Genomic DNA, 27,462 nt, shown 5'->3' with positions numbered 1-27,462 from the left:
GGGAGGCAGAGAGGTGAACAGATTGATACTTAGGAAGTAGAAAGGACCAGACTTGGTGAATGGATGAGGGAGGTGAGGGAGAGGGAGGACTCAAGGATGATCCCCAGCTTTCGGACTTGAGCCATTTCAGGGTATCCTCTGCTAAGAGAGGGAGCGCTGGCAGGAGCAAGGCGGGAGCTGACTCAGTGTCAGGAGATGCTGAGTTTGAGGTGCCTGTGAGGCATTTAAGTAGAGATGGGCCAGCAGATAGTTGTATATATGGTCCTGGAGCTCAGGAGAGAAGTCTAGGCTAGTGGGAATCTTTGGTGTGTAGCAGCAGGAGTAGATTCTGCTGCCTAGGAAGAATTTCTAGAAAAGATCTTAGAAATTGGTGGCCTAAATTCTAATTTGGCCCTCTGATGTTTTTGTTTTGTTTGGTTTTTTCAATTAGGGCCAACAGTGAATATTATAATTTTACATTAAAATCTGGACTCTGGCTTCTTTTGAAAAAAGAGATCATCTAACAACACTTACCCTACATTTCCGCATGGCAGCGATTGCCTGGAGTTGAATAGCCGCTGCCCCCCTTAGACAGGGCACGGTGTGTCCTTCAGTTTGCCACAGTCCCCGTCACTCCCTATGGTTTCCTCACAGTGATTCTAGGCTGCTTTGCTTACTTATCTTCCATACTTGGCACCCGTAAGCTTTTGAGTTTGTAACCCCTGCTATACATAGAGTGAAACATGGAAAGGGCCTAGGAGAAGCCCAAGGAGCTCCACCATTTAAAGGGGAGGTAGAGGAGGAGGAGACAGCAGAGAAGACTGAAGAGCAACCAGAGAGGTAGGAGGAGAGCCAGGAGGATTATGGTTAAGAGGAGGCGATGTGGACCAGCTGAGCCCCGTGCTGCTGAGTTGGTCTGATGTGATAAGGACTCGTTCTTTGGTCCCGTCATGTGGAGGTCGTTGGTAACCTTGGTGGGAGCCACCGCGTCCACAGTGTGCTGGGTGGAAGGGAGGTTGTGAGGCACTGAGGCCTTGAATGGAGGAAGTGGGACAGGGTTGGGAACTTGTTCAAGAAGTTTGGCTTTGAAGGACAACTGGTAGTGTGGAGAAACCACACGATCAATAGCACATCAACCTGGAGTGTTAATTTTGCTGGAATATTTGGGAAAAACTATTACTTTTATACTAAAACAAACAATAGATATGTTATGGCATAGTGAGGCCTCAGAGAGGAATAGAGGAGACTAGAAAGATTAGATTTGGGCTGAATATGGAGCGTTATCTCTTTGCCAGCCACTGTGCTGATCACTTTACGTTCATCATCTCATGTAGTTCTCACAGTAACCCTGTGGACTGTGTATCTGGAGCGATCCTCATTTTGCGGGAGAGCAAACAGACTTGAGACATAAGGTTGCATGGCTGGTAAGAGGCAGAGCTGGGGTTTGATTATCGTTGTCACACTGAATGTCTATATGCTCAACTGCTTTTTCTCCCCCATTAGGATATCTAATTGTACCAGCCACATTTGTTGAAAACAGTTTTCTTTCTCCATTGAATTGCTCTGACACTTTTGTCAAAAATCAACTGGCCATGTATACATCAGTCTATTTTTGGACTCTTTCCTGTTCTATTGATCTGTCCATCTCTCTTTTGAACAACAGCACATTGCCTGGATTACGATAGCTTTATAGTCAGTCTGGAAACGAGGTAACTTAAGTCTTCCACCTTTACTGTTCTTAAAAATTGCTTTGGCTACTCTAGGTCATTCGCACATCTACAGATTTTAGAATTATCAATTTCTGTGAAAAGGCCTGCTGGGATTGTGTTGACTACTACAACACTTTTTCAAAAAGGAATTAGTGAGACTTAGATCTCATTTCATATAGACATTGGAGGAAATTCCACTAAAAGTGTGTGACTATAGGCTAAAAGTTGCTAACTCAAGGTACTGGGTGAGGCAGGTCAGGAAAATGAGTGGAGGGGCGAGGAATGAGATGGTAAATGGTAGCTAATCTTGGGCCATAGTGGAGGAGTAACGGTACAGTGAGGACACCGGCAAACTGGAGAACCCAAGCCCTGTCTAAGGGGGCAGGCATTTCTCAGCTCCACACACTGTTGCCATGAAGAATATGGGTTCAGTGTCATTAGATCTTTCAATGAAGACAAGATGGAAATCCAGATGTTTGTGGCTTCTTGCAATTTAAAAATTTAAAACATAGAGAGCCTAGAACTTTCTAGGCTAACCATGTCCTATTGCCTGCCAGTCCATGACCTCTGCCTCAGGCTAATCATCCTTTTGTCCTCATTTTCCTCATCAGTAAGCATGACGGTATTGAAGACAGTCTCTAAGGTTCTTTCTAGCTCAATGGCTCTAAATTTCAAAAGAGAAAAGTGTCAGAATTACTCAAGGGTTTAGGAGGTAGTTGAGGTTATCAACAATAATGATAATATTTTGAGCAGTTGTCCAGACCTGTACACTTTACACACCACTGTCATGTCTGTTCTCTGTTTTAATCCTTCCACCGTCTTTGTGAAGTAGGCAGCAGAATAATCTGCGAAACCACGTGGGAGCTCCAGTTTACAAAGTCAGGTCTTCCCGTTCCAAATCCAGTGCTCATTTTACTGTAGCACAACCATCTCTGAAGACTCTAGAAATGGGCATTTTGGTAGCGACAGCAGATATGGACGACCGTAAGAGGGCCTCAAGCTCAGATGAAGGCAAATCTCTAGCTAGATTTAGAACTTAGCTTGGTTGAAGTGTCAAGGCTTTTGGGTAAGAGTTGAAGCCTTTGTGAGAACTCCCTGCAGGTAGGAACTTTGGCACGTATTCATCTTAGTAAGCTAGCGTCTGGCACAGTACCTGACACACAGTTAAACGTTTTTATGTAAGTGACTAAGTGGATGGATTGATGCAAGAAGGAATCAAAGGCTTTAGATCAAGGCGGCTGAGAATTTTGTCGAGAGACTTTCAAGGATAGAGAGTCAAATGCTTCTGGTTGAGAATGTCAAGATCAAAAGCTGAGACTTTATAACTTAGCTGATAGATGGGAAAAGCTCACCATGGCTTCCTTCTCATATTTGGCTCTCAGATCTGGGTTTTGATTAATAGAGTTTTACTGTGCAGTATGTTTGAGAAATCAAGTACAGTGGGTATAAGGAAGTTAAGGCTGCCAAAGGGTTTTATATGCCTTTAAAACTTCCAAACAGATACAAGTCCTTATCTTTGGAGATGCATATTGAAATATGGAATGCTAGGATGCCTGGATTTCTTTTAGTGGAGTGCAGTGGGTGATGGAGGAGGTAAGGATGAATCAAGATTGGATGTAAGTTGATCATTGTTGGAGCTGGAAGATGAAGAGATGGGGTTTCATAGTACTTGATTCTATTTTGTACATATTTGAAAATTTTCATAATAAATGTAAAAACAAAAAATCAGAGCGCTTCATAGGTGCAGCGATGCTTTTGGTCAACCAAACTTCACTTTTCTCTGAGCTTGTGAATAGTATGATCATTGAGGGAGAAATGGAACAAAGGAAAGGTACATGGCAGAAATAAGAATGTGGGTTTTGAGTTAGCCATAGCTCAGCCTCCTCTAGCTGTGTGACCTTGGGCAGGTGTCTGAACTTCCCTGAGTCTGGGTCTCCACGTTCGTAAAAGCAGGATCATGTGGTCTCCCTTGGTGATTGCTGAGAGGGTTAGGGATAAAGTGGGGAGAGCGTCTGAGGACAGCATCTGGCTCATCTTAGGGGCTCGTATCTGGTAGTTTTTATTATTATTAGACAAAGACAGAGAGTAATGAAAGGGTAAAAATCTGCCTCGGAGTTCCTATCTACCCTTTCTTCCCTACATGAATTACAAGTGCCAAGGGTTACATAAACACAGAGGTAATTTATTATTTTAGAAGCAGAACTCTTGAAGACCAAATTGGACCACTCTGGGGTTTACAAGAACCGTAACCAGTTTACTGCCTTTTGAAAAATGAAGCAAGGAAGAACTTACAGAAGAAAAGCATATTAAAACAGTGGGACATACCATTTTATACCTGTTCAGTTGACCTCCTTCTTTTCCCCAATTAATGATAATATCCAGTGTTAGTGAGTTTTTGGTCAAACTGTTTTCTCATATATACATTGGTATACCCTCTGGGAAAACATTTTGGCAGTGTGTATAGAGAGCCATCAAAAGGCCCAAACCCAGAGACTTAGTAATCACTCTTTGCAGTGTGTTCTAAGGAAATAATTCAGAAGAAGAAATGTCATATAGCCATTAAAAATGCTTATGTAATATCATAGAAAAGAGTTATGATGTAAGCATGCATGATTGTACCTATGTTGTGATCACCACTGTGCAGTTATTACACATAAATGTAAAAGGAGACTGGAAAAGGGCATGGAGAAGGGAAGGTAGTCAATGTGTTAGAGTCATGGACAGTGGCTTCGTTTTATTTAAGAAATTCTTTTGTTGCTGTGCCTCCACACACATACCCTCAAAGACCGTGCAAGAGTACCTCACTGTCGTGGCTGAGACATTTAGCACAGGGGTAAATTCTTTCCAAAAATAGACTAATCAAAACCCAGAAAGCACTGGAAACCTGAAGGTTTTAAGTAGAGAAGAAATTGAAGCCAAGACTTTCACTCTTGAACCATTTCGCTACACAACACCATACTTTGATGCTTCTTTCAAATCTTTGCTGTCATCTCTCAACACCTTTGAAATGTCTTTGTTCCCAGGTTCAATTTCAGAAGCTTCAGCAACTGCGCCTTACACAGTACCATGGAGGATCCTTACCCAATGTGAGCCAGCTGCGGAGCAGTGCCTCTGAGTTTCAGGTACCTGAGATACTCACTTTCTTTGAGCTGAGTGGAGTGTAAAAAGAGAAGCAAAAATTTTCCTTGAAAAGATTAGATCTTGGCTTCCCTGGTGGCACAGTGGTCGGGAGTCCGCCTGCCAGTGCAGGGGACACGGGTTCGAGCCCTGGTCCGGGAGGATCCCGCATGCCACAGAGCAGCTGAGTCCATACGCCGTAGCTGCTGAGCCTGCGCTGTGGAGCCCATGAGCCACAACTACTGAAGGCCGCACGCTTAGAGCCTGTGCTCCGCGGCAAGAGAGGCCAGCACCATGAGGGGCCCGTGCACTGCAGCGAAGAGGAGCCCCCACTCGCCACAACTAGAGAAAAGCCCGCGTGTAGCAACGAAGACCCAATGCAGCCAAAAATAAATTAAAAAAAAAAAGATTAGATCTTGAAGATAAACTGGGCTTAGATACAGTTCAGTGTTCTTCTGGGAAGTCCATTGTTATTCTTTTTCCTAGTTACTGCAGCATAAGATAGTGTTATTTCACAAATGGTCTAAGGCAGCACTGTCCATTGGAAATATAATGTGAGTCACATATGTCATTTAAACATTTCTAGTAGCCACATTAAAGAAAAAGAAACCAGTATAATTAATTTTAATATTATTTAAATGATTTAAATAATTATTTGACCCAATCTATCCAAAATATTATTGTTTAAACATAGAATCAGTATTAAAAAACATTAATGAGATATTTCACATTCTTTTTTTTAAATTAAGTCTTTGAAATCTGGTGTGTATTTTGCACTTAAAGCACATCCTAATTTGTACCAGCCATGTTTCACTACCTTCATGTGGCTAGTTTCTACCATGCTGGACAGGATAAATCTACAGCATAGATAAGTGGTCTATACTGCGCTTATTTTTAAATTAAAAAAAAATTTTTTTTTGGCTGTATTGGGTCTTTGTTGCTGCGTGCGGGCTTTCTCTAGTTGTGGTGAGCAGGGGCTACTCTTCATCGAGGTGTGTGGTCTTCTCATTGCAGCGGCTTCTCTTGTTGTGGAGCACAGGTTCTAGATGCATGGGCTTCAGTAGTTGCAGTATGTGGGCTCAGTAGTCGTGGTGCATGGGCTCAGTAGTTGTGGCTTGCAGGCTCTAGAGCTCAGGCTCAGTAGTTGTGGCACATGGGCTGAGTTGCTCCGTGGCATGTGGGATCTTCCCAGACCAGGGATCGAACCCCTGTCTCCTACATTGGCAGGCGGATTCTTAACCATTGCGCCACCAGGGAAGTCCCTAAATTGCATTTAGATTAGTGCAGTGTCATAGGGTGCTTTAATCATTCATATTAGTGAAGAGCCTTGTTCAAAACAATGTGGAATTGGTGATTTAGATAGTGGCATATGGTACTGTTTTTAAGATCTGAATTGGATTTAGATATCCTAGTCTTTGAATAATTAGGAGGCTGACATTCTAATTATACAATTTAAGATTCAGTGTTAAATTTCTTTGTTGTGAAATCTGGTTCACTTGTTTGATGATGTCCCGTAAAGCAGAAATATTATTTAAATGGATACTTCCATTTGGGAGTGCTAATAGGAACTCTTAAATGTCATGTGATTAGAAAAAGTACTATATGAACATATTTGTACCTTAGTACACTGGAATCTTGTCTTTAATGAGTTTGGAATCTCACTGTAATACTGCCTATATTAGAAATCTACCTCTGTAGATCCAACTATCTTACATGTTGGCCATTGGGTCATTCAGTATCCAAATAAAGTAGATCTCTGCTTTATGCTGGATTTCATGCTTCAGAAGATAGAACTTTGGCAAGATATGCTGTGTTTGAAATCCCGATTTTGTGGTACTTTCCTGTCAACTTTAGAGGAATATAGAATGTACTATAGTGTCCTTTTCCTTGTATATTGGGGAATGGGATGAAGTGACAGCCCCAGGGCTTCCCAGGATTCTTTCTCTGAGTAATTTTTAAACTTTGAAACAATCACAAACTTACAGAAAAGTTGGATGTACAGTAAAAATAACTGTATTTTTACCCTTGAGAATAAGTTGCTGACCTAATGCCCTATCAACCCAAACTACTTCACCGTGTATTTCCTACAAGCAAGGCCGTTGTTCTACATAACCTGAATAGAACCATCAAAATCAGGAAATTAACAGTGATGCATTATTACCATTTGGTCCTGAGACCCCATTCAGGTTTCACCAGATGTCCCATTACTGTCCTCTACAGCAAAAGGATCCAGTTCAGAGCACATACATTGTCTTTAGTCTCCTTCAGTCTAGAACAATTTTTCAGTCTTTTATTTTTGACATTAAAGAAATTATTTTTGACTTTTGTGACCTTGCCACTTCTGAAGATCACAGGCCAGTTCTTTTTTTAGAATATCCCTCTGTTGGGGTTTGTCTGATGTTTCTTCATGATTGGATTCAGATTATGCATCTTTGGCAGGAATAGCCAAAGGTGGTTCTGTTATTGTATCCCATTAAGTGGGTGATTTTTCACTTCCATGATGTTCACTTTTATCGCGTAGTTAAGGTGGTGTCTGTCAGTCTTCTCCACTCGGAAGCTACTCTTCTCCTTTGTAGTTAATAGGTACTTTGTGAGTAGATACTTTATCCTGATTCTCATCAAACTTTCAATTTATACATTTCTTTCTTTCTTTCTATATATGTGGTTCTGTGATTTCTTATTTTTTTCCATGGTTTATAATCTATAACTATTATTGTTATTTTGATCCTCACATTACCCCTGATTAGGCCAATAGGAGCTCCTTCCCAGGATTCTTGTCAAACAGAAAAAAAGGGAATCCCAGAAGCATAAATTTTTTTTAAGCAAACATTTTTGAAGTGTACTTTATATGCAATACAATTGACCTTTTTTAGATTTACAGGTTATGTTGTATAATTACCACCACAATCAAGATACAGAACAGTTTCATCATCCCCCAGAAGTTCCCTTAATATCCCTTTGTAATCTATTCCCATCCCCTGCCTCCAGCCTCTGGAACCACTGATATGTAGTTTTGCCTTTTCCAATGTGTCCTATAAACAGAATCAGAAGTAGAGTTCTTCTTTCACTTAGCAATTGCATTTGAGACTCATCCATGTTGTGGCATGTATGAGTTTCCTAGAGCTGCCATAACAAAGTACCACAAACTGGGTGGCTTACATTTTGAACAGCAGAAATTTATTCTCTCACAGTTCTGAGGCTGGAATTGTGAAATCAAGGTGTCCGTAGGGCCATGCTCTCTGGGGACTCTAGGGAAGAATCGTTCCTCGTCTCTTCCTAGCTTCTCTTGGTTGCCTCCAGTCCTTGGTGTCCCTTGGCTTGTAGCTCTATCATTCTACTCTCTGCCTCCATTCCATATGACCTTCTTCCCTGTTTGTCTGTGTCCAAATCTCCCCCTTCCTTCTCTTATAAAGACACCAGTCATTGGATTTAGGGCCCACCCTAATCCAGTATGACCTCATCTTAACTTGTTTACATCTGCAAAGATTCTCTTCCCAAATAAAGTCACATTCATGGGTACTTGGGGTTAGGACTTGAACAAATCTTTTTTGGGGAGCGTGATTCAACCCACTGCATTGCAGTTGCAATGACTCTTTTTATTGCTGAGTAGTATTCCATTGTATGGAGTTACTATAATTGGTTTATCCATTTATCACTTGATGAGCATTTGGATTGTTTCCACCTTTTGACAATTGTGAGTAAAGATATTCACATTCAGTTGTTGTGTAAACACCTAGTAGTGGAACTGCTGGATCAAATGTAAGTGTATATTTAACTTTGTAAGAGACTGCCAAACTGTTTTACAAAGTGGCTCTACCATTTCACATTCCAGCAATGTTCCAGTGACTCTGCATTCTCTCCAGCCCTTGGTATTTCATTTCTTTTTTTAAAATTGTGGTTAAAAAAACACAACATAAAATTTATCATCTTAACCATCTTTTTTGACTTTTTATTTTATTTTATTTTTTTCACACACACACTGTATTTTTTTATAAGAGATAAATAAACTGACACCAAGCACTGTAAATGGATGACCACAACAAAAACAATGATTGCAATTACCAAACATGAAACACACTCATACTATGTCATAATATTGACATTCAGTCCAGTAATCCTCCACTGTAACAACACCTTTACTTTGCAGTGAAAATTGATTTGTATATTTTTCGCCTCTGAGTCCTTGTGGGATTATTATTTTTTTTATTCAAACAAAAAGTCACAAATATTATAATCATCCTCATCAGTTCACTCAGTCCCATGTAATTAATTTCCTTTTTCATCTTGATCTTTTCTTAGCACTTTTATGAATTCATCAGTTTTCCATTAGGGTTCTGAAAATGCTTATTCATTCAGTTCAGCAATATAGTCAGTTACCAGAAACCTGTACTTGTCAGACTCTTTTCCATGAATTCCTTGAAGATGAAACCCTTTTATAGAAACATTTTTGCAAAAGCTTCAGAGTACACCCAGAACTGTCTGTAAATGACAAAAGACTTAAAAATGACCATGGTTAAAGATTTGGTGAAAGTTCATAATAATGCAATTGACAAGGAAATTTAGTTATTTCTGAGATATACATTTTAAAGTAATAACTAGAATTATGACTTATAACATTATACCAGAACATATAAGATTTTTAGAAATTTCATGTAATGTCTGAAACATTTATATTAACATATTTCCATATAAATTACCCAAAGAAAGTTTAGCATTAGTTGTTTTGTTTGTTTGTTTGTTTTTTAATACTGCAGGTTCTTATTAGTCATCAATTTTATACACATCAGTGTATACATGTCAGTCCCAATCGTCTAATTCAGCACACCACCATCCCCAACCCACCGTGGTTTTCCCCCCTTGGTGTCCATATGTTTGTTCTCTACATCTGTATCTCAACTGCTGCCCTGCAAACCGGTTCATCTGTACCATTTTTCTAGGTTCCACATAACATGTGTTAATATACGATATTTGTTTTTCTCTTTCTGACCGTATGACAGTCTCTAGATCCATCCACGTCTCAACAGATGACTCAATTTTGTTCCTTTTTATGGCTGAGTGATATTCCATTGTATATATGTACCACAACGTCTTTATTCATTCATCTGTTGATGGGCATTTAGGTTGCTTCCATGACCTGGCTATTGTAAATAGTGCTGCAGTGAACATTGGGGTGCATGTGTCTTTTTGAATTATGGTTTTCTCTGGGTATATGCCCAGTAGTGGGATTGCTGGGTCGTATGGTAGTTGTATTTTTAGTTTTTTAAGGAACCTCCATACTGTTCTCCATAGTGGCTGTATCAATTTACATTCCCACCAACAGTGCAAGAGGGTTCCCTTTTCTCCACACCCTCTCCATTTGTTGTTTGTAGATTTTCTGATGATGCCCATTCTAACTGGTGTGAGGTGATACCTCATTGTAGTGTTGATTTGCATTTCTCCAAAAGTTAGCGATGTTGAGTGTCTTTTCATGTGTTTGTTGGCGATCTGTATATCTTCTTTGGAGAAATGTCTATTTAGGTCTTCTGCCCATTTTTGGATTGGGTTGTTTGTTTCTTTAATATTGAGCTGCATGAGCTGTTTATATATTTTGGAGATTAATCCATTGTCCATTGATTCGTTTGTGAATATTTTCTCCCATTCTGAGGTTGTCTTTTCGTCTTATTTATGGTTTCCTGTGCAAAAGCTTTTAAGTTTCATTAGGTCCCATTTGTTTATTTTTGTTTTTATTTCCATTACTCTAGGAGGTGAATCAAAAAAGATCTTGCTGTGATTTATGTCAAAGAGTGTTCTTCCTATGTTTTCCTCTAAGAGTTTTAGAGTGTCTAGTCTTACATTTAGGTCTCTAATCCATTTTGAGTTTATTTTTGTGTATGATGTTAGGGAGTGTTCTAATTTCATTCCTTTACATGTAGCTGTCCAGTTTTCCCAGCACCACTTATTGAAGAGACTGTCTTTCCCCATTGTATACCTTTGCCTCCTTTGTCATAGATTAGTTGACCATAGGTGTGCGGGTTTATCTCTGGGCTTTCTATATTGTTCCATTGATCTATGTTTCTGTTTTTGTGCCAGTACCATATTGTCTTGATTACTGTAGCTTTGTAGTATAGTCTGAAGTCAGGGAGTCTGATTCCTCCCGCTCCGTTTTTTTCCCTCAGTATTGCTTTGGCTATTTGGAGTCTTTTGGGTCTCCATACAAATTTTAAGATGATTTGTTCTAGTTCCGTAAAAAATGCCACTGGTAATTTGATAGGGATTGCATTGAATCTGTAGATTGCTTTGGGTAGTATAGTCATTTTCACAATATTGAGTCTTCCAATCCAAGAACATGGTATTTCTCTCCATCTGTTGGTATCATCTTTAATTTCTTTCATCAGTGTCGTATAGTTTTCTGCATACAGGTCTTTTGTTTCCCTAGGTAGATTTATTCCTAGGTATTTTATTCTTTTAGTTGCAGTGGTAAATGGGAGTGTTTCCATAATTTCTCTTCAGATTTTTCATCATTAGTGTATAGAAATGCAAGAGATTTCTGTGCATTAATTTTGTATCCTGCAACTTTACCAAATTCATTGATTAGCTCTAGTAGTTTTCTGGTGGCATTTTTATGATTCTCTATGTATAGTATCATGTCATCTGCAAACAGTGACAGTTTGACTTCTTCTTTTCCAATTTGGATTCCTTTTATTTCTTTTTCTTGTCTGATTGCTGTGGCTAGGACTTCCAAAACTATGTTGAATAATAGTGGTGAGAGTGGACATCCTTGTCTCATTCCTGATCTTAGAGGAAATGCTTTCAGTTTTTCACCATTGAGAATGATGTTTGCTGTGGGTTTGTCGTATATGGCCTTTATTAGGTTGAGGTAGTTTCCCTCTATGCCCACTTTCTGGAGTGTTTTTTTCATAAATGGTGTTGAATTTTGTCAAAAGCTTTTTCTTATCTATTGAGATATCATATGGTTTTTATTCTTCAATTTGTTAATATGGTGTATCACATTGATTGATTTGCATATATTGAAGAATCCTTGCATCCCTGGGATAAATCCCACTTGATCATGGTGTATGATCCTTTTAATGTTTTGCTGGATTCTGTTTGCTAGTATTTTGTTGAGGATTTTTGCATCTATATTCATCAGTGATGTTGGTCTGTAATTTTCTTTTTTTGTAGTATATTTGTGTGGTGTTGGTATCAGGGTGATGGTGGCCTCATAGAATGAGTTTGGGAGTGTTCCTTCCTCTGCAATTTTTGGGAAGAGTTTGAGAAGGATGGATGTTAGCTCTTCTATAAATGTTTGATAGAATTCACCTGTGAAGCCATCCGGTCCTGTGCTTTTGTTTGTTGGAAGATTTTTAATCACAGTTTCAATTTCATTACTTGTGATTGGTCTGTTCATATTTTCTGTTTCTTCCTGGTTCAGTCTTGGAAGGTTATACCTTTCTAAGAATTTGTCCATTTCTTCCAGGTTGTCCATTTTATTGGCATAGAGTTACTTGTGGTAGCCTCTTAGGATGCTTTGTATTTCTGTGGTATCTGTTGTAACTTCTCCTTTTTCATTTCTAATTTTATTGATTTTAGTCCTCTCCCTCTTTTTCTTGATGAGTCTGGCTAATGGTTTATCAATTTTGTTTGTTTTCTCAAAGAACCAGCTTTTAGTTTTATTGATCTTTGCTGTTGTTTTCTTTTTTCTATTTCATTTACTTCTGCTCTGATCTTTATGATTTCTTTCCTTCTGCTAACTTTGGGTTTTGTTTCTTCTTCTTTCTCTAGTTCCTTTAGGTGTAAGGTTAGATTATTTACTTGAGATGTTTGTTGTTTCTTGAGGTAGGCTTGTATAGCTATAAACTTCCCTCTTAGAATTGCTTTTGCTGCATCCCATAGGTTTTGTTTTTATTTTATTTTATTTTATTTTATTTTATTTATTTATTTATTTATTTTGCGGTACGTGGGGCCTCTCACTGTTGTGGCCTCTCCCGTTGTGGAGCACAGGCTCTGGACACGGAGGCTCAGCGGCCATGGCTCACGGGCCTAGCCACTCTGCGGCATATGGGATCTTCCCGGACCGGGGCACGAACCCGTGTCCCCTGCATCGGCAGGCGGACTCTCAACCACTGCCCCACCAGGGAAGCCCGGAAGGCAGGTTCTTTACCCCTGGACCACCAGGGAAGTCCCCTCCATAGATTTTTAGACTCAGCTTTTTGACTTCTACAAAAAGTCGTGTTGGGATTTTAAGTGGGATTTCACTGAATCTGTAATCAGGTTGGGGAGAACTGATGTTTTAATACTGAGTTTTCTAATCCATGAACATGGAACAGAAGCAGAGATTTTTGATTCAAGTTAAGTTGCTTATAATTATTTATTTAAACACAGTCCACTTCCTTTTATGTTTATAGATCATTTTGGAGTTTACAAAATGTTTTCACAACTCTTATTCTACTTGATCCTTAATACATTAGTTGGTAAGCATAGCACTATATTAATATTGGTTAAAGACCAATTTTCTATCCTAATTGAGGATCTAAAAGTACATTCTTTTCACCTAACCCATTGGGCCCTTATTCAGAGAACACAAACATACCAGATGAGTAAACCAAAGTAAGCTTTTCAGGCTAACTTCTGATAATCCTTAGCAAGGGACAGGTCATTGGTCAGGGGTGTCTAAGGTTACAGCCCTCCTATTTCTAGGCAGGGCCTGGTGTGTGTACACTGAAGGCAGAGAGAGGAAGTGGGCATTATCTTCTCTGAGGGCTAGGGCTGTCTCTTCTGGTTAGGGGAGGGCCTGCCGTTCTCCAGTGCGTTGCAGCCTGCGTAACAGCTGATTGTCAGGCAGCTACAGAGAGAGGGACAGAGGGCATCTCTTTGTATAGTGCTATCTGGGTAAAGTTGTAGCCTTTCACATCCTTCACATAACCCCCCTAGTTCTTTCAAATTATATCACTAAAAACTAATCACACTTTTTTACATTTCTGACTACTACATTTTTAAAAAATTGAGTCATCTTGTTTATAACTGAGAGTTTATAATTTAGGGAACAATCTGGCGGCCAAAGGGAGAAAGCCCTATTGCTAGCAGAAGGGCTTGGCCAGATGCAAAATGGTGATTTTTCTGAGACCCACCACCAATACAAGTGGGTATAGTGAGGCCCAGAGTTTGCATAGCAAGTATTGTTGGAGAATTAGAACTTAAAAATCGAGTCTTTGACTCCTAGTTCCATTTTAGTGGCTTTCCTTTGCTGAATTTCCTTTAAAAGTTTTATAAGATTCTTTAAAAAATGACTGGCAGGGAATTCCCTGATGGACCAGTGGTTAGGACTCCACGCTTTCACTGCCGAGGGTGTGGGTTCGATCTCTGGTCAGGGAACCAAGATCCCGCAAGCTGCACAGCGCAGCCAAAAAAAAAAAAAAGATTGGCAAGGTACATTGGTTAAATTCAAACAAATGGAAAACAGAAGTAGCAATATTAACCTCAAAATACTGCTGCTAATAATAGCCAACATTTGTTGAGTATGAGCTATGTGTCAGACACTGCATTAAGCTCACTACATAGATTATTTAATTTTCACAAAAACCCATTGGGTATATGTATTTGGTAATTGTCATAGCATTATTTGAGTTGTATGTGATAAAATAACATAGCAACAAATTGCAAAAAGCAAAAACTAGTAAAATGAGGAGAATGTGACAGCACAATTGTAGATTTTTAATTCACTATAACAGTTGAGTCAGTACCCAAAATATAGAGTGATATCATTAACAAATGAGGATTACTATATACAAAATGTTTTTTTGATAAAAGTCCCTTTTATTTTCTACTCAATATAAAATATGTAAAATCAGATATTATATCATTTCTTCAGCCTTCCGCCAGTGAAGCCCTGGTCCTTGAAATACTTTTTTATAATTTTTGTTGAAATATAGTTGATTTACAATGTTATGTTACTTTCAGGTATACAGCAAAGCAATTCATTTACCCATATATAAATATATATATATATTCTTTTTTTACATTCTCTTCCCTTATAGGTTATTACAAGATATTGAGTATAGTTCCCTGTGCTCAAAAATTTATTCCTATAATTTTTTTCTCTAAAAAGGTAAGATAACCTTTTTTACATATTCATAGACAAATTTTAAAAACAACATTTTTTTTCCTGATTGTAAAAGTGATGCTTATTATAGAAAGCAGGTAACATTCCTGTTCACATTTTGGCTGTTTTCTTTCAGTAGTTTTGTTGTGACTATAAATATTTTTAACAAAATCAGCATCATACTGCATGTATAGTTTTGTATCTTTTTGACGTCATGAACACTTTCTTATGTTTAAATGGTCTTCAAAAACATTATTTCTAGTGATTTATGATATTCTATCACATGGATGCACCACAGTTTATTGAACTGCTCCCTTATTGTTGGACATTTGGGTTGTTTTCACTATTCATAGGATGTGTGTGTGTGTGTGTATGTATAAATCGATCATATACTAGGCCAAAGAATTTCTCAGTAAGTTAAAAAATGTTCCACTGTGATAATCCCAAACACCTCCAATTTCTGTAGTTGAAGTGCATCTCAGAGCTCCTCCAGGCCCTTGTCCTCCTCACTGTGGGCTCTGGGGCCTGACAAGGGGGAAACGGCAGCAGAAGCAGGTTTGGATGAAGGGTGGAGATCTGTGCACCCACCACACAGCGCAGGGAACACTCTGAGCTTTGAGGAGCTGAATTCCAAGAAGGTGAGAAGCTTATGTAGTGAAACAAGAGAGGCTGATTCTCACTGAATATCCTCGCAGATTGTGCAGGGCAGAAAGATGAGATGACAGGGATCTGTCCATCTTTTACTTCTTTTTTCCTGAAGGAAGAGCTGAGGTTCCTGGATGCTACCTTGTCAGCTTGGAGTTAAATGACCCGTGGGCATGCAGCCCATCCTCCTACTGAGCCTCCTCAGGCAAACCATGGAATTCTCTAAACCTCATCTGTGAATCATGGTAATGACAGTCACTTGATGGGGTTGTTATGAGCATCTAGTGAATGTAGAATAAAATGCAGAAGAGCTTTAGAAACTGTCAATTGTGAAACAACCATCAGTTATTAACACAAATAGTGCTCAGGAACAATTTAGAAGTTGGAAGTTTGTATTTATCACTTTCTACCTCTATTTTTCCTCTGCTCTTCCCGTTCTCCCGACCCCATCGATACCTGTGCTGTCCAGTATGGTAGTCACGAGCCAGATTTACATCTTTAATTAAGTTTCTTGCTCACACTAGCCACACTTCAGGTCTCAGTAGGCGCCACGTGGTGGGTGGCTGCTCCTGCGGTTGGCCCTCTTTATGCTGTGCCCGAGTCCCCATTTCAGCACTGGGTTAAGGCTTCACCTGCCCCTTAAAACCCAGTGCTTTCAGATGATCTTCCCCTCCTTCCTTTCCTTCATCAGTCAGTGAGATTTTTGTGTCTTGGCTAAAGTGCTTGTTTGGATTACAAGAACAGTTTTCTGGGGGAATTCCCTGGCAGTCCAGTGGTTAGGACTCCACGCTCTCACTGCTGAGGGCCTGGGTTCAATCCCTGGTCTGGGAACTAAGATCCTACGAGCCATGCAGTGCGGCCAAAAAAAAGTATTCTGATTAAATTTCATATAAAAAATTTAAGGATGGACCTAGAGATTATCGTATTAAATGAAGTAAGTCAGACAGAGAAAGAAAAATACCATATGATATCACTTACATGTAGAATCAAAACTATGATACAAATGAACCTATTTACAAAACAGAAACAGACTTACAGACTTAGAAAACAAACTTATGGTTACCAAAGGGGAGAGGGAGTGAGGAGGGATAAATTAGGAGTTTGGGATTAGCAGATACAAACTACTATATACAAAATACATAGGGACTTCCCTGGTGGCTCAGTGGTTAAGAATCCGCCTGCCAATGCAGGGGACACGGGTTCGAGCCCTGGTCTGGGAAGATCCCACATGCTTTGGAGCAACTAAACCCATGCACCACAACTACTGAGCCTGTGCCCTAGATCCTGTGAGCCACAACTACTGAGCCCACATGCCACAACTAAGGAAGCCTGCATGCCTAGAGCCCATGCTCCACAACAAGAGAAGCTGCTGCAACTAGAGAAAGCCCATGCGCAGCAACAAAGACCCAACGCAGCCAAAAATAAAAAGATAAATAAATAAATTTATTTTAAAAATAATAAAATAAAATAGATAAACAACAAGGTCCTACTGTATAGCACAGGGAACTATATTCAGTATCCTGTAATAACCATAATGGAAAAGAATATGAAAAAAATATATATGTGCACATATGTATAACTGAATCACTGTGCTGTATACCAGAAACTAACACATTGTAAATCACTATATTTCAATTAAAAAAATAAAAAATTTTAGCTTCCACTTCACTACTCTGAAGCACATTTATCAATATTTCAGAAGAGGATGCTTGCAAAATCACATGTCTCCATTGGCAGAATTCCACACAATAAATGATGGAAGTTAATCTGAAAGGCTGTGAGGAAGGGCTTATCCTTAAATAACTGGATGCACACACACCACACACACACACACACACACACACAAACACGTGTGTGTGCACACGCAGGTGGACATCTGAATCCGCATACTGACCCTGGGAGGGCTTTGTGTTCTCCTGTTCCTTACTTCCTCTAAGAGAGGATTAACTACTCTTCTTTTTCACTTCTCATTAATTGATAGATAATCAATAAATAAATTGAAAAATTTCTTGAGCACCTACTGTGGTGGCAGAAACATATTTCTGTATGAAGCAGAAGAAAGATGGAAATGAATAAGTTGGCCCCTCCACAGAAGAAGATTGTGGCCTGGTTAGTCCTTGTTGAACACCCCTCAGCTGTGGTCCTGAAGTCTGGGCAGCCTGCATTTGGCCACTGCCCCCATGGAAGTAGGGCTGCTCTGCCTAAGCCAAGAGTGATCATGGTGAAGAAAAAGAAATAAAAGGAATACAAATTGGAAAAGAAGTCGTCAAACTGTCACTGTTTGCAGATGACATGATACTATACACAGAGAATCCTAAAAATGCCACCAGAAAACTACTAGGGCTAATCAGTGAATTTGGTAAAGTTGCAGGATACAAAATTCATGCACAGAAATCTCTTGCATTCCTATGCACTAATGATGAAACATCTGAAAGAGAAATTAAAGAAACAATCCCATTCACCACTGCAACAAAAAGAATAAAATACCTAGGAATAAACCTACCTAAGGAGGTAAAAGAACTCTACTCAGAAAACTATGAGACACTGATGAAAGAAATTAAAGATGATACAAACAGTTGGAGCAATATACCATGTTCTTGGATTGGAAGACTCAATATTGCAAAAATGACTATACTACCCAAAGCAATCTACAGATTCAGTGCAATCACTATCAAATTACCAGTGGCATTTTTTTACAGAACTAGAACAAAAATTCTTAAAGTTGGTTTGGAGACACAAAAGACCCCAAATAGCCAAAGCAGTATTGAGGGAAAAAAACAGAGCTGGAGGAATCAGACTCCCTGACTTCAGACTATACTACAAAGCTACAGTAATCAAGACAATATGGTACTGGCATGAAAACTCAGATATAGATCAATGGAACAGGATAGAAAGCCCAGAGATAAACCCATGCACCTGTGGTCAACTAATCTATGACAAAGGAGGCAAGGACATACAATGGAGAAAAGACAGTCTCTTCAATAAGTGGTGCTGGGAAAACCGGACAGCTACACGTAAAAGAATGAAATTAGAACACTCCCTAACACCATACACAAAAATAAACTCAAAATGGATTAGAGACCTAAATATAAGACTAGACACTCTAAAACTCTTAGAGGAAAACATAGGAAGAACACTCTTTGGCATAAATCACAGCAAGATCGTTTTTGACTCACCTCCTAGAGTAATGGAAATAAAAACAAAAATAAACAAATGGGACCTAAGGAAACTTAAAAGCTTTTGCAAAGCAAAGGAAACTACAATCAAGATGAAAAGGCAACCCTCAGAATGGGAGAAAATATTTGCAAATGAATCAACAAAGGATTAATCTCCAAAATATATAAACAGCTCATACAGCTCAATATTAAAAAAACAAGCAACCCAATCCCAAAATGGGCAGAAGACCTAAATAGACATTTCTCCAAAGAAGACATACAGATGGCCAAGAAGCACATGAAATGCTGCTCAACATCACTAATTATTGGAGAAATGCAAATCAAAACTACAATGAGGTATCACCTCACACCAGTTAGAATGGGTATCAGAAAATCTACAAACAGCGAATCCTGGAGAGGGTGTGGAGGGAAGGGAATCCTCTTGCACTGTTGGTGGGAATGTAAATTGATACAGCTACTATGGAGAACAATGTGGAGGTTCCTTAGAAAACTAGAAATAGAATTACCATATGACCCAGCAATCCCACTACTGGGCATATACCCAGAGAAAACCATAATTCAGAAAGTCATGTGCACCCAATGTTCACTGCAGCACTATTTACAGTAGCCAGGTCATGGAAGCAACCTAAATGCCCATCGACAGATGAATGGATAAAGAAGCTGTGGTACATATATACAATGGAATATTAGCCATAAAGATAGAATGAAATTGAGTCATGTGTAGAGATGTGGATGGATCTAGAGACTGTCATACAGAGTGAAGTAAGTCAGAAAGAGAAAAACAAATATCGTATATTAACGCATATATGTGGAACCTAGGAAAATGGTACAGATGAACCAGTTTGCAGGGCAGAAATGGACACATGGACGTAGAGAACAGACATATGGACACCAAGGGGGGAAAGTGGGGTGGTGGTGGTGATGGGGTGAATTGGGAGATTGGAATTGACCTATATACAATAATATGTATAAAATAGATAACTAATAAGAACCTGCTGTATAAAAAATAAATAAAATTCCAAAATTCCAAAAAAAAAGAGTGATCCTGGAATCTCAGAGACCATCCCAAAATGGTTATGGCTTGGGTCACAGATGAAGGAGTCTCTGCAGAGACCTCAGAACAGCCTCTTGTGCCATCTGTTGGTCTTCAGAAATTCCGTCTATCTCTACCTTCAGCTCCCTCCCAGCTCCTCATTTTTCCTGACCGGCTCTCCTCTAGTTCTCTCTCCTGGAATTTTGGCAGTGACTTGCAAGGTGAACTTGCCCTAAGCCTCTGCTTCCTCTGGGTACCAAGCAGGAGGAGGCTGTGGTGTGATGAGGAGTGTGGCTTGGGTGTCCAGCTGTCCTGGGCTTGAGTCCTGGCTCTATCACTCTTTTGATCTGTGATCCTGGGCTTTCCCTCAACCTCTCTAAGCGTTTTTTTGTTTGTTTTTTTGGTATATAAAATAGGGATAATAATAATTATCCATAAGATAATCTGAGATAATGGGAGGCATGGAAGCACTGACCAAGGGATTTGGGAGCTGGAGTGAGTTAAGGGAACTAAAGTCAGTAAAGATAACTGACTCCTTCCCAAGCCACTAACTAAATTCTGTTTATGTATGCTCCTTCATCAGAGTTTGTGGCTTTTGTGGCATAGTCATCTGCTCAAAACTTAAAAGTGAGAGGGAATTTTGTTCCCAAGGTCATAAATCTTAGCCAGCCCTGCTCTTTGATACAGCATGGCCTCTGTCAGCCCCAAAACAATACCCTTTTATCCAAATACTATTAGGTAAAATGAGATAGGGCAGTGACCTTGGGCTTCTGCGTGAGATGTAGAAGACCACATTTACTAGTTATTTTAGCGTGCGTTATTTCCAGGAAAGATTTTCACTGATTACTAATATCTATTTTATGTTATGTCTTAGTGTCTTTTTCAGCGAATGTTATTTTTCTGAATTTGTCCCTAAACTCTGTTTAGGAGTCTGTACCTCCCAAACTATGTGCACTTTACAACTGTAATTTTTTTTTTTTTTTTTTTTTTTACTGTCTATCTCTGTGCTTGATTTGCTCCCTGGTTTACCTTTGATTTTGACTTCCAATGAGGTGTTCTTCTCTTCTGCCTAAGGAAACAGTGAGAAGCACAGAAAGTTAGGGGCTTACTTAATAGTTTTGGAATGTGCATCTGTCCCAGAATAGGAACTGTGACCAAGAATATGGTTGTCGTATTTTTAATAGATTTGAGTAGTACTTTTTTTCCTTTTTATCTAACCATACGTGTTGAATAGAAAACTTAAGAGTGAAAGAGTAAAGTAGACAACTCATGAATCTCTAGTCATCCAGAATAAAGGCCTTTGATATTATATAAGGGGCAAGGGAACATTGGCTCCACACACTGAATTAGGAACATCTGCATCCATGAGAACTTGAACAAGAGACCTGGAATATTGCCACTTTCATTCTGCCTTTCACGTGCTCCTAAGTGTTCATGTAATGGAGGGTCAGAAATAGCGTGGATACTCCAAATAGTGCTTTAAAGACTGAACTGTATTACATCAATTTAAATTTTTTATGCCAGAAAAGTAGGAAAAGATGGGAATTTCTCCTGAGAAGTCCATCTATTGGATAAAATCAGGGGTCTGTTGGAAAAGAAATACCATGAGGACTGAAGTGCCAATGGACATTTTGCTTTAGAGTAAAAGCTTTAGCGCAACACAGAGGCTGCATAGTATGATGGCCAAAAGGTAGGACTCTGATTTCAAATCCAGCCTCTGCCACTTTCCAGCCTGGTGACCTGGGACAAGTCACTTAACATCTCAGCCTCAGTTTCCTCACCTGTAAAGTGAGGATGGCAGTAATGCTGATATCAGAGTTTTGTCGTGAGGAATAAGTGAGTTAATATACATAACACTCTTAGAGCAGTGCCTGGCACAAGGTGAGCACGTTGCACGTCTTTCCTCTTGTTATTGGTTTTGTTCCTACCCCCCACCCCCATCAGGCCGCTGTCACCACCCTAGTTACTTCTACCAACTCGTCTATGGCTACCTCTACGGCCATACTACCTCTCGGGTTTTGGCATCGGCTTGGGTTGAGTTCTAGCTCTGACTATTTAGGTCTAAAAGTCTCCGTGTCTGCATTTGTAAAATAGCAGTGTTAATAGTGTGCTTCCCAGAGTCCTGGTGAAGGTGACACCAGGATAGTGCGTGTGGGACACTGTGCCCGTGCCTGGAGCCATCGGTGCTTGTTGCTGTCCTATCGTTACTGCGGTGTCTCGCAGCCAAGGTGTTACCCACAGAGCACTGGGCTCCGTGGTGAGTTGTGTCAAAAGCAATTTGTTCTTATTAATAAGCTGTCAGTGCTTGAGTATTATTTTTAAAAGGTAATCGGAACTAAGTCAAGGTTATTCCCACATAGCATTGCTGTTGGCTTCTGTATTGAGAAGTGGGCGAGCGCTTGGAGGGTGGGAACACCCCAGGTATACCTGCTGGAACACGGGTCCTGCATTTGAAAGTTGAGTGCTTTGTGTGAGGCAGAAAGCAAGCGTGAGAACCGCTGGCCCGGGGGTGCTGGCCTTTGTGCCATAGTGGGTACTGTTCACAGTCTTCCATGTTCATGGCAAACCTCTGTTCCTGTGCTTGTCAGACCAAAGCGCCACTCTCTTCAAACCCAACCATTTTTATCCTGTCCAAGCATATGTAGGTACCAAAGAAATACTTGTTTTGACTCTTAAAATCACTTTCCTCATACATTAAACAGCTACTGTGACTTGCCCTGACTTTACCCATTAATAAATATCTACTGAGTGCCTGTTAAGAGAAAGCTATTATTGGGCTTATGAAGATAACTCAGAGAATGTCCGTTTAAGAAGCTTATAACCAAGTTTGAGAGACAGGTTGTGTACACAGAACTGTAGCAGAAAAACATTGGTTCTAGTGTTCTTTTTCTTTTTTAGCTTCCATTTTTAAACTTTTACATTCAGGAAAAGTAATACATTATTTATAGCTTGGTCCTTAATTCTTTGTTGTTCAGTGTAAAAGTAATACATACTCATTGTATAAAATTTAGAAAATATATAAAAATGAAAAAGGAACAGAAAACATTATCTATATTTCATCAACTAGAAATAACCATTTGAATGTTTTATTTTATTTTTCATCTTTTATATGGGTGAAATCATTATCTGTATTTATATCCTTTAAAAAAATTTTAGCCATTATATAATCATTATTTCCCTAAGTTAAGATACTTTATAAGTATAATTTTAATAGTTTAATAATATTTCTTCACATATGACTTACAATTCATAACCACTCTCACTATATGTTGGATATTTTGGTTGATTCTGATTTTTCTTTATTATACATAATATAGTAATAAACATCTCGGTGTGTGAGTCATCTGTATTTCTGAAACATAGATTCCCATAGGTAGAATTATTCAAAGAGTAGAAATATTTGTAATGTTATTAATACATGTGGCTTTGTTGCTTTTTGGCAAAGATATTTAACCTAACAAAAATTTTGACTCTGATTTGAATATTTATTGCCTTAGCCTGAATGTTTATTACCTTAGGTCCTTAGCCTTTGCAGATCTAACATCCCAAGTATTGACTATTCAAGAATGACTCCAAAGGAGGGGGCGGAAATATACATATATATGTGTGTATATGTGTGTGTATGTGTGTGTGTGTGTATCTGAATCACTTTGCTGTACACCAGAAACTATCACAACATTGTAAATCAGCTATACTTTGGTTAAAAAAAACTAAAAAAAAAAAAGAATGACTCCAAAGTTCATGACATAAGTAGTTTGCATATTTACTGAAGCACAAAATTTAATCACAGGAGCCTTGAGGCTGGTATACACAGTTGAGTCCCTTGACTAGTGAGTGACCAAGGCTGCCTAGCACATTTCACTGGGGCTTCATGGTTCTTTCTGCAATACCTCTCATATATTGCTTTAAAAATTAATTTTTTTAAACGTAGAGAACTTTTGTGAACACTGAAAAAGCCGTTAATTTATAGTATACAAACATGCATAGAAAATCTGTGACAGAGAAACGTGACTCAAGGAAAAACAAGTTTGTACAGATATTTTCATGTTAGAAAATTGAAGATTTACTATCTAATTGTTTGATAGCTTGTATTAACCTGTCACTTCTAGAAAATAAATACAATTTCATTTTTAGTGCCAACTGAAGAAATTATTGTCTTTATAATAAGTCATGGGAAGGTTATATATATCTATATAATAAAATATGAAAATAAGTACATTAATGAAGTCATCAGACAATGAGCTGCAACAGATATTTCCCCACTTGCATTAATTTTAAAAGAAGTTCTTTGTATTTTGGTGGGAATGTCTTACTCTAGCTAGGAAAGAAAGTGTGTGGAAAACAATTTAATCAGTGTCTAGGAAGGAGTCAGAGAACACACGAGACATTGCTTGACCACTCACAAGTTAGTCTCTGCTTCATCTTGTACTTCTAAGTGGAACCACCCACCCTGCCAGCCCCCAGCATCACAGTCTAGAGCAGCCTCCCCGCCTACCCACTTTGTTTGAACTATTTCCCTTGAGGTTGCTTTTTCTTTCGGTGACAGGGAGGTGGTGGTAGCTACATTTGCTTCTTATCTGGCCCCCCAAATGTTTCTTGCTTTTATTTCACAGTCCCTTGGCAAACTGTCACCCCCAACTTTTCCGATCCTAGGACCTGCCTTTTCTTCCCTCCCCCGATAGGGTCTCAGACATATGCAAAATGGGGCCCCCTCTTTGTTGGGACTCATGTTTCTGCACCTTTCATATAGTGATCTGGCCTTGTGGCCCTGCACAGTATGTTAAAGGACTGGAATCAGTCTGTAACATGCCGACATCTCCCTGATGATACAGTTGTGGACAGAGATGGAGTCACGTCTGTCCGGTTTCTGGCTTCTGGTGTAGCCTTCTTCCCCAGGCTCTGGGGGCCACGTGACCTCTGGCTAGCCAGCCTCTTGCCGTCTCTAAGACCCAGCCGGAGCTGAGCAGAGGGACTGAGGCTGCCTCACACTCTGTAATTTGGCTTCAAGTCACCATTGTTAGCCTTGTGCCTCGGTTCTGATAACTGGACTCTTGTCTGGTTCCTGAGTGCCAGAATCCCATGGTAACGTGCCTTGTATCCCTGTGCCTTGTTTTTATCAGCCTCTCTCCCAGGGACTGAAGTCCTGCCCTGAAACAGTGACCGATGCACTTTCCTGATGTCAGCCACCCATTCTGCCTTTCTGGTTGGATTCCAGAGCGCCCTAGATTTCTCATTGTTCTACAGTGCCTACAGTCAGGAAGCCTCTGTTCTGGACACTTATCTCAGCAAATGGCAACTGTGTTCTTCCAGTCACTCAGGCCAAAACCTTGGACTCATCCTTAACTCCTCCCGTTCTCTCACTTCCCACATCTGAACCGTCAGCAAATTCTTGGTTCTACATTAAAAATATAGCCAGACTCTGACTGTCCTGGTCTGAACCAGTGTCTTCTCTGCCCTGCATTCTTACAAAGAGCCTCATGACTGGTGTGCTGGCTTCTGCCTGATCCCCTTTCAGTTATTCTCAACACTGCCATCTGAGTGATCCTTTTAAAAGATGAGCCAGATTATATCACTTCTCTTTTCAGAATCCTCCCGTGGCTTCCCATCTCACAGTGTAAAACCAAAGTGCAAAGTGCAGTCACTGCCCCATAAGGCCCATTACCTCTCTGCTCTTACCTGCTGCACATCTGTCCAGCACCCTTTCTCGTTCGCTCTGCTCTGGCCTTTTTCTCTGCTCCTTGGACCCTCCCTAGGATCTCGCTGCCAGGAATGCTCTCCCCCCAGAAATCTGAATGGCTTACTTCCTCACTTCTCTTAGCTCTTTATTCAAATATCTCCCTTCAGTGAGGCCTTCCCTCTTTAAAATCATAACCCCTCACCCTCTTTCCTGTTTTATTTTTTTCTCCTCATTATCCAACATACTGTATATTTCTATTTATTTATCTTATTTGTATTCTGTTTCCTCCATTGGAATGTAAGCTCCATGAGGTCAAGGGCACTTTGGTTCACTGCTGTATTTCTAAAGTCTGGAACAGTGCCTGGCCATGGTATGAGTTCATTAAATATTTACTGAATGAATGAATCAGGTAGTTGAATATTTGCCATGTGTAAGCGCTGTTCTAAGCATTTTATAAGCAGTATCTCATTTAATTCTCACAATAACCTTATGTGATGGTACTTTTGTGAATCCCATTTTGCTGATGAGAGAAGTGAGTCTAATTAGAGAGGTTAAGTGACTTGACCAAGAGGATGTGAGCACACACAAATAATTGGATAGGGCAGCATGTTAGAACAAGCATAGACTTTTTTTACTAGACAAATCTGCATTCAAGTCCCAGCTCTGCCAGCTATTGGTTGAGTTAAAACCTCTTCAAGCTTCAATTTTCTCAGTTATAAAAAATGGACAATGATTCTACTTCTCAGGTAGAAGGACTGCATGAGATCATGGGTATGTTATTTTCAAACATATTTTCTTTTCTTTTTTTTCTTTTTTTTTTTTCTTTTTTTTTTTTGCGGTACGTGGGCCTCTCACTGCTGTGGCCTCTCCCGTTGCGGAGCACAGGCTCCGGACGCGCAGGCTCAGTGGCCATGGCTCACGGGCCCAGCCGCTCCGTGGCATGTGGGATCTTCCCGGGCTGGGGCATGAACCCATGTCCCCTGCGTCGGCAGGCGGACTCTCAACTACTGCGCCACCAGGGAAGCCCCAAATTTTCTTGATTGCTGGTAAGGTTGACACTTTTTTCATATATTTATTGGCCATTCAGATGTCTTCTGGGAATTTCCTGTTTATAACCTTTGCCCAGTTTTCCTTCTTTTCCCCTTATCAAGTTGCAGGAGTTCTTTGAATATTAGATATACACATTGTCCGATGTGTTACAAATAATTTTGCTCACACTGTCATTTGTCTTTTGATAATGTTTTTGGAATACTCTTTTATTCATATATAGGAATACGTCAGAGATATTGCAGGTTCAGTTCCAGACCACTGCAATAAAGCAAATATTAATAAAGCATGTCACACAAATTGTTTGGTTTCCCAGTGCGTATACAAGTTATGTTTACACTGTATTGTAGCCTATTAAGTATAATAGCATTATGTCTAAAAAAACAATGTACATACCTTCATTAAAAATACTTTATTACTAAAAAATGCTAACCATCATCTGAGCCTTCAGCAAGTGGTGATCTTTTTGCTGGTGGAGGGTCTCTGTATTGATGGCTGCTGACTGGTCAGGGTGGCTGCTGAAGGCTGGGAGGCTGCGACAGCTTCTAAGAGAAGACAGCAATGAAGTTTGCTGCATCAGTTGACTATTCCTTTCCCAAATGATTTCTCTGTAGCAGGCAATGCTGTTTGATAGCATTTTACCCTCAGTAGAACTTTCAGAATTGGAGTCCATCCTCTCAAACTCTGCTGATGTTTTATTAACTAAGTTTATGTAATATTCTAGATCCTTCATTGTCATTTCAATAATCTTCATAGCATCTTCACCAGGAGTAGTTTCCACCACAAGAAACCCCTTTCTTTGCTCATCCATAAGAAGCAACTTATGTTAAAATTTTATCATGAGGTTGCAGCAATTCAGTTAGATCTTTAAGCTCCACTTCTAATTCTGGTTCTCTTTCTATTTCCACCATATCTGCAGTTACTTCCTCCACTGAAGTCTTGAATCTCTCAAAGGCATCCATGAGGGTTGGAATCAACTTCTTTTAACATTGATATTTTGA

General features: G+C 39.6%; 1 protein-coding gene across 2 annotated transcripts in view; it reads left to right on the top strand.

Moving 5' to 3' along the window:
* CRTC3 (CREB regulated transcription coactivator 3) overlaps positions 1 to 27,462 on the top strand; it is a 100,244-nt gene that overhangs the window by 3,064 nt on the left and 69,718 nt on the right. For both annotated transcript variants that reach the window (XM_007470560.1, XM_007470559.1), the window contains exon 2: positions 4,712 to 4,810. In XM_007470560.1, coding sequence (XP_007470622.1) covers positions 4,712 to 4,810 — 99 coding nt within the window. The remainder of the gene's footprint in view (positions 1 to 4,711; positions 4,811 to 27,462) is intronic.

Source organism: Lipotes vexillifer, unplaced genomic scaffold (assembly GCF_000442215.2).
Source record: "Lipotes vexillifer unplaced genomic scaffold, Lipotes_vexillifer_v1.1 scaffold412, whole genome shotgun sequence".
NCBI classification, from domain to species: Eukaryota; Metazoa; Chordata; class Mammalia; order Artiodactyla; family Lipotidae; genus Lipotes; species Lipotes vexillifer.
The sequence above is the reverse complement of the archived record's forward strand: the minus strand, read 5'-3'. Positions and strand labels throughout refer to the sequence as shown.